At 39.6% G+C, this 11,841-nt stretch overlaps 1 protein-coding gene across 1 annotated transcript; it reads left to right on the top strand.

Moving 5' to 3' along the window:
* The first annotated feature begins 6,691 nt into the window (after positions 1-6,691).
* On the top strand, positions 6,692-8,464 carry LOC108620196 (uncharacterized). The gene is made up of 2 exons (XM_018017096.2): positions 6,692-7,806; positions 7,905-8,464. Exons 1-2 carry the CDS (start codon positions 6,727-6,729, stop codon positions 8,124-8,126), a joined length of 1,302 nt encoding a protein of 433 aa, XP_017872585.1. The 5' UTR covers positions 6,692-6,726; the 3' UTR covers positions 8,127-8,464.
* The last annotated feature ends 3,377 nt before the right edge of the window (positions 8,465-11,841 follow it).

Raw genomic sequence — 11,841 nt, 5'->3', positions numbered from 1 at the left:
CTTGCGCACTCCCACTCCGGCTATAAGAGGCGGGTATGCTCGACTAGCGGACATGTTGGACTTGTAGACATTATTAAAACTATGTCAATTAGGATTATATGATAGCCTGGGTAAGTGGATCTTTGTAAAGCCAAAAATATTAAATTGAGAATTAATATCAATATTGAACGAGGCGGAAATATTTCAAGCATATTTAAACACAAAATGCTTATAAAGTCTATTTATTGCGAATGCTGAATCTATCTGTTCTCCGGTCCCAATTTTCCCAATGTTCATCATCATCAGCAGCAGATACCCCAAGGAACCCGGTAGCCCTTTAATATATAGGAATAAACTTTGGTATATAAGCTTATCTATGACAAATCTCTAGATTCTAAAAGTTGCATAGCAATTGCAAAAGGCAGACAAAAGTTACAGAAAAAAATTATACTCAAAAATATTTTTAACGATAACGAAATAATACTTTTCTTAGTCTTCATCCAATCCAGCTACAGGGTATCTCCATGTTCACCTATCCCCTACGATTTGTTTTCATTAAATTTCGCCCATATTTTTATCCATATACACGTAAATATCGATATTATTTGGGCAACGCTACGTGGACTTTGTGTTGTCGACTTGAGGCGTAGTAAATACATATTTTCAGCTGTAATTGGTTCGGTTCGTTAGCCAGAGTTGCCAATGGATATAGATGGATGTGTGCACGCAGACAGCGAAATAGCTTGGCAACAATGCCAACAGTTGACAGAGACGTCACATATATATGTATAGAGGTACATCAATTTACATACATATACATTACATTCCAGATCGACCTGTAAATAATTTGAGTTTGTCTCTCGCATTTGTTAGGCACGTAACGTGACGTAGCTGTTCCCAGTCATTTAGCCGAATATTAACAGATTCTTAAGAGCTTTTGGAAGCTAGGGATTACTGTAAATAGGAAGTGTGTGCCATATGAGATCATATTCCATTACAGTTAGAGGTAAGTCAATGAGATTTAATCTATTTGTAGAATTTAACAATCAGCAGGACCTTTCAATGCTTTAGCCTAACCTTTGCTCTATTAACCTTCATCCAACACCAACAGAATTTCAGGCACACTCAATTCTCTTCCTCTTCCCATTTATCCCTTTCGTGCAACTCTTTACTGGAGCTCCACCCATCCATAGAGAAGTTCAACAGCTTGATAAAACAGCGTGTCAAAGTCAATGTCAACTGCAAGGTGAAGCTCAAATGGCGATAGAAATAGCTGCAGGTATTCATTATAGCATTAATAAAGAAATAGCTGTCGAGCGATTTTTTCTGCTCTCGAGAATTTTATTAAAATTCCTGCGACAAAAGGAAACAGGAAAAAATTATGGACCGCAAAGAGGCAACGGAATGTCAAAGTCGCATTCATTGACGAAAACAAAAGGCACGAAGCCACAATAGAAACGAGGAACATTAACGCCATTGATGAGATGACGAGAGACCGCACATAGCGAAAGGCGGCGTCGATTGGCCAATTGACCGACTGCCAAATACCTTGTAATAACATAAGCCAAGTTTTGCTTTGGCTGTTGATATTTATTTTCTGTTGCGTAGATATAGTATGAGCATCAAAATCTATCAAGAAAAAACTCGTAGTCTCCATCATCGATATTTATCGATATTATGGGTATTTTAATGGGCATCTCTTAGCATGGCTGTAGCAATTGGCCTTTCTTAGCTGTAAGTCTTCTCTTGTGGTGATATATGAGCTAAGCAAGTCGATGATGCTTGACAAGCCCGCACCTAAACGAAAACTAATACAGCTTAACGCATTTCTTTTTTCGAGGGTATGGAGACAAAAAAAAATATATGGGGAGCTGGATGCATAAAGAATTTCTTGATTAAGTTATGGGGAATGTCAAGCACGATGGCTATACAGACGTCATGAATGACGCTCGCGCCTCTCTTCAGCTGCCTCAGCCTCACTCACTCGCCCTCTCACTCTCAACCACGCTCACTCTATGTATGTGTGTCGTATGGCGTTGATCTATCTCTCTTTCGCGCCTTTATTGCGTGGCTGTGTGCGTGTGTGTGTGTGTGTGTGTGCGTGTGTGGGCGTGGGTCAAGTCAATAAAGCATACTGATTAATGTCAAATTGTTGTTGTGTCTCTTTTTGCATAAATTATGCATAAATCGCCAACATTCGCCAGCCGTTGTCCTTTAGAGCACAAATGCCAATGCCAATGACAATGGCAATGACAATGACGGCGACGATGTTATGTCCTTGTGTATATACCATCGTGTATGTACCGTATCCCCTGCCCCCTGTCTTCCGCTTCCGCTTCCGCTTCCACTTCCACTTCCCCTTCGTCTTCATCTTCGGGTAGCCCGACCCCAAACCCAAACCCAAACCCAAGCCCCAATCCAGGCCCAGGCCCAGTTCCGGTTCAGTCACCGCCTCCATCTCAGTTGATGGCACCAGCAACAGCATTTAAGCTGTTTTAAGTCGCTTAACACACACTGCAAATAAAGAAATCAATTGCGAGCCGCGCATCGGCTCACAAATACCCTGTAAAATAAAAAAAAAAATTATGAAATTTGTTTTTGATAATATTATATTTTATTATGTTTTTTTTTTGTGTTGATTTAAGTATGTTTATCAAATAAATTTAAAAAAAAAAAAAAAAAAAAAAAAAAAAAAAAAAAAACAAGTAATTATTGATAAATAAAAATTAATTAATAAATGTAAAAAATATATAATAAATGTGCTATAACAAATGTTAGAAGTTCCCCGATTAAATAAACGGTTCACTATTATTTTTGCCAGCAATGAACTTGTACCTTAAAGCTGTTTAAATATTAAAAGGAAAATGAGAAAAGATGTTCAAAACTTGTCTTATGAGCACATATGTACGTAGCATATACATATTTAAGAATAATAATTGTATTCATTTCTCGTTCTTTAATATTGTCTTTCTAGAACTTACCTCGGGCTCGGGCTCCCGTTGACACATCTACACTAAACATTTGCTTCTGTATTTTCACGTTGTATTTTGATAGCTCTATTAACATTCTTATTGGGTATATAAGAGCCGTAACGGTTGTGTTGAAACTGAAGCTGCTGTAGCTTAATTTTATTGGCTGACTGAATGTGTCAGTCGCATGTTCTTGATTTCTTGCATGTTTTCTTTATCAAATACCCTGGAAACTTGATATGCACGCTAAAAAGTATGCCCACTAGTTGGAAATATTGCATAAGTATCTATTCTTTATAGCTGAGTATGTAAAACAGAACGGCTATCCTTCAGGCTATGTAAACTCAGAATGATGAAAAATGATATAAAATATAAATTATAGATAAGTAAAGTACATTTGAGAAAATAAAAAATTGATAAAAAAAAATATATATATTATTTAAAAATACAAAAAAAAAATAAATACTAACGATCAAAAATAGAAATGATTTAATGATAAAAACTGAAAAAAAAAAATAACAAATTAAAAATTGTAATAATGAATAAATAAATAAATAAAATAAAAAATTAATTAAAAAAAAAATAGACCACACAAAGTTTTTTAGAGTATACATGAATCAAAATTTCTGAATTAAAATTAAATAAAAATTAAAACACGTATTTTGGCGCGAAAAAGTAAAAAAGCATAGCCAGACTAAGGGGTATCTGGCAGTTGGTTCCTATTTAAGACATAAGCTGATTTTTTTTATTTTTTGTTCGTTTTTTTTTCCCGCCGCTTTTCTGCTTGATACTTGAAAATGCGGAAAAGCCGTCATAAAAAATGAAAATGCGAGAACACAGCAGCAACAACAAGAGCAACAGTGGCAACAGCAGCAGCAACAACAGCAACAACAACAGCAATCAGGCACCAAAAATTGTGAATCTGTGTATAAATTTAATTTCCCCGCATGAGAATTTCACATAATCAAATTTTTTAAACGCGAGCGATTTAAGACCACGCTTAAGAAAAAAAAAAAAAAAAAAAAAAAAAAAAAAAAAAAAAACAAGACGAAAGAGAATATATATAAGTATATAAAATCGTGGGCTGCCCCACATTAAAAACCCAGCAAGGGGATGTCAAGAGCCAGAGATGGGGTGAGGAATGGACTGAAGTTGGGGCTGAGCATGGGGCTGGGGTAGAGGGGGTGAGAGGGTTTGTTGCTTGCGTTGACATATGAAATATGTATTAACGGGTCCAATGCACAGCATACCAAAGTCAAGTGCAGGGCGCGTGTCGCAGGAGGCGGCTAGGGTTGAGGGTTGAGCGGGGGTGCCGAGCTGTAGGGGCATGTGGTAGTAAATGGGCGTGGATCGCGCCCAATTTGCCATCAAGCGTGAAAGCAAATTTTCTTTAACGAGCCAACAACGCGTCAACAGACGCACATGTACATACATATGTATGTATGAGCTGACAGTGTTGCCAGACAGATGAGCGCATCAGCCTTGCCGTGCTGCCACATTGTCATACGGACGCACCGTCTCAACTCGTTGGCTCGCTGCCTGTCTGGTTTGGTTTGGTTTGGCTTGGTTTTTGTATATAAATTAGAGCACATCAAAAAGTTTGTGACATTAAAAGCTGTTATTATGCAGGATGTGTGTGTGTGTGTGTGTGTATGATTGGTGTGCAGATAAATGTTTTAGCCAAATGCTGATGAAAATGAAGATGATGGCAGACTTGTAATGATGACACCCCCTAACCTTCAGCCTTGAACCTGCGAGCCCCTAACACCCACACACCCACACACCCACACACCCACACACACACACACACACACCCACACACACACAGTGCCCACACGTTTCTCACGCATCGCATAGTTCCACGTTCCACGCTTCCACGCGCACTCAAATCCTGAATACGGCAGTCAAAAAGGCGGAGGCGTGGCTGTAGCAGAAGGGGCAAATTCAACGTAGAGGGCGCCACGAGTCGCTTGATTAAATGTGCTTTGCATGCGTGTGCGCAAATGCAATGGCAGGCAGTCAAAAAGGCGATTACATGCACACACACATACACACACACACACGTATGTGTATGTATGTGTGCGTATGTGTGCGTATGTGACTGGCTGCCTTGCAACGCCTTCTCACGTATTCATTTGAACGTTTCGCTGCGTTACGCGTGTTGCCACTTGACTTTTTGCCACACCACAAATTTTGATTCACTCACACACTCGCACACTCTCACACTCACACACACGCATCGCATCTTTGTCCTGGTCACGCTCTGGTTGACTGCTGTCTGCCTTGGCATCCAGCGTGCTCTGAGCTTCCTTCCTTCCATCATGTGGTTAATCAAATAACGCTAATGGAATCTCTCGCATTGCGCACAGAGTCGAATATTCAGCGGTCCGTCGGCCAATCGAATGGAAAATCGCCTTACTATAAGCCGACTATATGCCAAAACTTTTATTATTGTTAAAATAAAAATATAAATAAATAAATAAAAGCAACGAAAGAAAGAAATTCCATTGAATGCCAGCAACAGAGCGGCAAAGCTCTTGAGCGTGAAGACAACGTAGCCGACATGTCTTTGCGTGTGTCCTTTGGGAGTTCATTTCGGACATCCTCTCAATTAAGAAAGTTATTATTTATGGTTGTATATATGAGTAAAATTATGCATTATATGACGATGAGGCAGCCATCTCTTCATATATGTTTCATTAGAGCAAACATTCTTATTGGAATCTTAGATGTTAACTACAAGTTAAGTTAAATAAATATGTCATATGTATGCTTATACATATGTATATGAATATGCACATACATATGTATGTATATAAATGCTATTTTAAGAACTCATCATCGATAGCAAAAAGCATTCCCCAGCCAATCAATCAAGGTGGGATTCCCCCTATTATTATGACAACAATTAATTCCTATATTTATTCATTTCTTTATTCCACTCTTTGTTTACGGCAATTTAACATCTGTTTTCTATACTCGTTTAGCGGTATACAGAAGAGTATATTAGTTCTGAGTAAGGTCTGTTAATCCGTTGCTAACCGTTGGTTAGTTCATCCGTTCGTTCGCGTGCCTGTCCGTCTGTCCATTCGTCTATCCCCGTCGTCTATCCCTTCGCCCGTTCATCCGTTTATGCGTTCGTCTCTTCACCGATCTGTCTCTACGTCTATGCTTACGGCTGTCCGTCTTTCTTGTCCACCAATCTGATCATCCGTTCGTTCGTCCATCTATCGCCGATCTGTAAATTCATCTGTCAATCCGTTCGTCCGCCCGTCCATCTGTCCGTCCGTCTATCCGTCGTTCTTTTCTTTCATCGAACCTTTTGCATTTCCATTCGTCTGTCTGTCCGCATGTTGTTGGTACTCAGACCTGGGTATTTACTATAACTGTTAATACAGAAACATTACTCTTTAATGTGGTACAGACATGCTCTCTAAATGATATACGAGCTGTCTATGTGATTCTATATTATAAATGAAAAGCATATAATAATTGGTAAATACATTTATCTACATCCCCTTGGGGGCGTGGCTAATGGTGTAGACTTACGGCTGACTCAATCACTCGAGACTTATGCAAATACTCAACGAGTATTATGCAGTCGGTAGCATATCAAATTTCATTTTTGATTCTTATTCTTCAAAACAAAAGACAAACAAAAACAAAAACAAAATTGATTGTATTAAGAGTGTGAGTCACGTATCACGAGTCGGGTTTCTCATGCTCCTCTGCTGAAAGCGAGCGCGTGTAGCGAGATCAGTGCCAATTGTGAGCTGAGATGCGGCGGACGTGTTCGGTTTGGCTGTTACTGTTGTGCGCGACAGGCGCTGCGGCGGTCTGCGACTTGCGTATTGGGGAGCCGAAGCCGATCGTGGTGAAAAAGTTCGGCAGCAAGACGGCAGTGGTGAAGCGCTCATTGACTGACATCCAGCTGTCGCCGAACGAGTCAATCACCTTCCATTGTCCCACTGGTATCAGCGTGTCGCAGAGCAGCGGGCAGCCGGTCAAGATAAATGCGGAGACGGCGGAGCTGTTGTGCATGAATGATGGAATCTATTTGGACGATCATCAGATCATACAGCATCGCAGCAGCGCCTCAGTCTACTGCAGCGGCGGCTTCACCCAGACCCTATACGAAAGCAATCGGCGGCTGCGCGGCTGCCCGGCCGCCGACGCAATGACGCTGATCATCGGCTACAAGCTGAACGGACTGCCGGACGTGAAGCAGTTGGGCATCTGCTATGATCTGGGCACCACACGGCCGCGCTTCCTCAGCTACCTGGCGTATGCGCCGCGCAATCTGCTGCTCGAGCGACAGACGGGCCAGGAGCTGGACCGACTCAAGCTGGACACCTATCTGGGCAGCTTGAGCAAATATTTTCGGTTCCCCACCAACTCGGAGTTCCAGCAGTTGGTCAGCAATCAGAAGCAGCTGGGCCAATTCTACGATGGCAAACTGTTCGAGTACGGCAGCCTGCTGCAGGAGCCACAGCTGAGCAAGGAGCTGAGCAACTACGCCGATATGCTCAGCATTGTCTGGCTGCGTGCGCTGCGCACGGGCAACTGGCAGCACTGGCTGGACGCTTTACGCACCGCCAATGGCTACACTGAGGGCGCTGCTGCTGCTCCTGGTGTCGTTGCCTCCTGCAGAGGACAGTTTGATGTGCGCCTGGGCGTTTCGGGCGTGGCAACGCTGCCCATTGCCGAAAGCTGCAATGCCAGTCGGTCGCTGCTGCTGCTGGACAGCGCAGGCAATGGCATGCCTGTGCCGGCCCACATCTGGGCACATGTTCGAGCGCTGCAGCCAACGGGAACTATAGCCGATGAGTTTGTTGTTGTCGCACACAATTCGCCATACGTAAGCAAGCTCTCGCACCCGCTCTCACTCTCTTAACTCACTCACTCTCTCACTCTCTATCTATCTCTCTCTCTCTAACTGTTCTCTCTTGCTTGCAGTACACTGTAGCGGAGCTCGGCTCGTTCTGTGCGGACATTTGTGCTGAGATACCCTGGCTGCGGGAGAGCCTCTTTGGGCAGCTGCATTTGGTGCCTCAGTACGGCGTCGTCAATTGCTGCCGCATGGATCAGCTGCATAAGCTAGTTGACTTTGCGTTTCCAACGGCAGCGGCAGCGACGCCGACTGCAGCGACGCCGCCGATACCGCAGTCGAGCCCTTGAATATAAACAGCACAGCATCGAAACCGTTAATCGAAATTAAAGCGCACAGCTCACCAATGCCACGCTCGATCCATACTTCGTGCTTTCTGCTGTGTTTAAAAATAGCTTCCCAAAGCTTTGCTTATCTTACATTTACGCATTTGAAAGCTTCTTAGCTGCTAAAATGCTAATTCTAATAGAGCTTTTAAGCGATTTGCATAAGTAGCAAAAACTACTTTTTATATTTACGCTGAAACGAAACGACTTTGAGTGCACTGAAACAAAATGAAGTTCTTATGCATATAATATAATAATTTGTAAATTAATGTTTTTGATAAATAAAACTTGCAGAAATTCTATATCTTTGATATATGTATTAGTAAATATGTACAGTAGAGTACCGGTAATTCGAAATGGCAAGCAGATCAGTTTTTTTTTTTTTCGACTTACACAGTTATTTAAATTATCGAAAATTATTGAGAACGAATTTCTTTCAAGGGGATTAGAATTTTTCGCGTTATCGCGATTTCGAATTATCGAGACTAGGCTGTACATACCTATTATAATCAGGCTGTGCACTAGTTGGGCAAGGCCTTGCATAACATACATACATATATATATGTATATATGTATATATATTACCCTCTATACATCTATAAACCAGCCCAGAGCTCAAGTTTCCAAGAATTGGTTTTAGTTAATCTGAGTCTATAGAAAAATATTAATAGTCGATGAGTTTTCCCACCTTTAGTTAGTCCAACAAGGAATCTGATAGTCAGAAACACTCACAGCTTACAGCTTAATAACCGATTTAGTGCCTTTTATGTTGTTAATCCATTTATAGGACTTGTTAACTTGACGCCCGGCCACTTTACGATAAACATCCTTGAGCCCCAAAAACAACTTAAAATTTAAATAGTTTGGGAGTTGGGGCATTACGAGGCAATTGCCACTTAAAATCTGTCATAAAATAACGTTAAAGCGACTTAACCCTGTTCGCTTTTAACTGGACTACCAGGGCCACTTAAAATGCGAGTGAAATGATTAAATGTGCATATAAAATACGTATCTGGGGCTCGTAATAGCTGTGCACTGATTCCAATTTAGTTCGAGGGTTGTAAAACAACAAGAATAAATTCAACTTGAAAGAGATGTCGATTCCGGAATACCCTAACATAGAGAGAGAGAGAGAGAGAGAACTCAAAGACAGGCAGGTGAATTGAATTGTAGATAAATATAGTAGTAGTATAGTAGATAGATTGATTGATTGTCTCAGCTATAAGTGAATATAACTGTATAACTGTATATTTATAAACGATACATTAATTGAGAGTTACGATATATAAATAAATAGTAAACTGATTAGATAAGTGAACTATCGATTAGTAGATACATAAATTGACGGATTGATAGAATATTTGATTGATGAATAGATGGGAGATATACTTAAATATATATGGATTTGAATATATTGGTACTAGTTACAAATAGTCTTATAAATATGATTGATAAGCAGGGAAGAATTCTGACCGAAAAAAATCTGTTAAGCCTTATCCTAAAGGTATATGATTCATTTGGTATGGGTGGACATTCCAATATCATAATATCGTTGAGTTCGTATATGACATATTAATATTTATATGTATACCCTATAAAGTCATAGCAATGCTAATGATGAAATTATTTCGCTTTTAAAAAAGTCCTTTCATATTTTGCAACGCTTTTTGCAGCTTTGTGTATGGCAATGAATATTAAAATATTTCACTATGCGTGTGTGTGTGTGTGATTGTGTGTGTGTGTGTGTGTGATGTTTTTTTTACTTTTTGTTTGACTCCGTTAAAAAAAAAAACTTTTAATTGGATTGCAACCGTTTTAATACTTTCATAACGGCAAACGGCGCTCCTTTTCGACGCACAAAACTGAAAATCAATTAAAATGTTGCATCGACGGCTCAAATATGCAGATGCAGCATGGCATGGAACGAAGTGGAATGGAACAAAGCAGACCAAACCAAAACACGGCCAGCAACAATGTTTCAACCAATGAAAAGTTTTAGCAAACGAATCAAAGTTTTCAACATTAATTTCAGTTCATTGAAATTTGATCAGGTGGAAAAGGTGTGTCCTGTTTCATTACAGTCCTTCAATGAGTAGTATGTATGTATGGGGGAACCTATATAAATAAAAGCCAGCTAAAGTCTTACAGGCTCACTAGATAGTTCAGTATATTCTCTTGCGCAAAAATAACTCCGGACTAAACAGATAAAGATTTTTGAAAATAAAAAATAACAAAAAAAAACAAGTAAGAAAACTCTAGTCGAGAGTGCTCGACTAGATACTACCCTGAACCCAACAAATAAAAATGCTCATTTAGTATGGCTGAAATTTCAATTTCGATGTATTTAAAAATATAAATAAAATACCAAACTCATTTAATAAAATATAAAAATATTTTGAAATAATTAAAAAAAAATTAACATCAGTTGCATCGACCGGGATTCGAACCGCGACTCCTCGGTCGAGCGTCATGCTGCTAACACACTAGGCCACCTCACTCCTGCTAGTGGCGCTGGCAAAACTCAAATAGATTCACTGCTGCAGCGCCATCTACCAAAACTAAATGAAACTAACTGCTGATGTGATTCTAAGAATCTGCTAGAATAACCAAACTATTAAAAACGCACATAAAGTATAGTTAAAATTTCAATTTCGGTGTATTTAAAAATATAAATTAAATAGAAAACGTATTTATGAAAATATAAAAATATTTTGAAACAATTAAAAAAAAAAAACATCAGTGTTGCACCGATCGGGATTCGAACCGCGACTTCTTGATCGAGCGTCATGCACCTAACACACTAGGCCACCCCACTCCTGCTGGTGGCGCTGGCAAAACTCAAATAGATTCACTGCTGCAGCGCCATCTACTAAAAAACTAAACGAAACTAACAGCTGATGTGATGTATTTGTTGTAGCTGCTGCACGTGCGTTTGTTAATTGGCCAAATATTTGATTATTTTTATTAATTTTTGACTGAACGGAATTTAATGAAACTTTCAGCATATGATCTACATATTATATTGAATATTTGAGAAATTTGAAAAAAGAAAAATCATTCACAATTAGCTATAGAGGCACCTGATTTGAACTTGAATGTTTTTACTCGATAAAAACATAACGGGATGATTTATCGAATTTTAAAAGCAAACTCGACGTCCGCGCTGTATATACGGTCATTTTAAAAAAAAATTCAAGTCTCTAGCTCTTATATCTTCGGAAATCGACGCGTTCAAACATACGGACAGACGGACAGACGGACAGACGGACAGACGGACAGACGGACAGACGGACAGACAGACAGACGGACAGGGCTAAATCGACTCAGCTCGTCGCCCTGATCAAGAATATATATACTTTGTGGGGTCTGCCACGCCTCCTTCTGCCTGTTACATACATTTCAACAAAACCATTATACCCTGATTTCCCATTTTCAATGGGTTCAGGGTATAAAAATAAAATCTGCAGAATACTCACTCACAATTAGCCATCAAATAAAAAGAACATTTTCTTCTGGTATGGTGGTCATTTTTTATTATTAGTTACTTTTTGTATACATTTCATTTCATATATAATATATATGTATATATATATATAATTTTTTTAGGGTTTTTTTTTTAGTTAGTTTTCTTTGTTTCCACTTTTTTTATATATAAATTTCCATCTAGTACATATATAGG

The sequence above is a fragment of the Drosophila arizonae genome, chromosome X (genome assembly GCF_054131065.1).
Source record: "Drosophila arizonae isolate 15081-1271.41 chromosome X, UAZ_ARI_1.0, whole genome shotgun sequence".
Taxonomy (NCBI): domain Eukaryota; kingdom Metazoa; phylum Arthropoda; class Insecta; order Diptera; family Drosophilidae; genus Drosophila; species Drosophila arizonae.
Note: the sequence above shows the minus strand (reverse complement) of the source record. Positions and strands in the feature narration are given on the sequence as shown.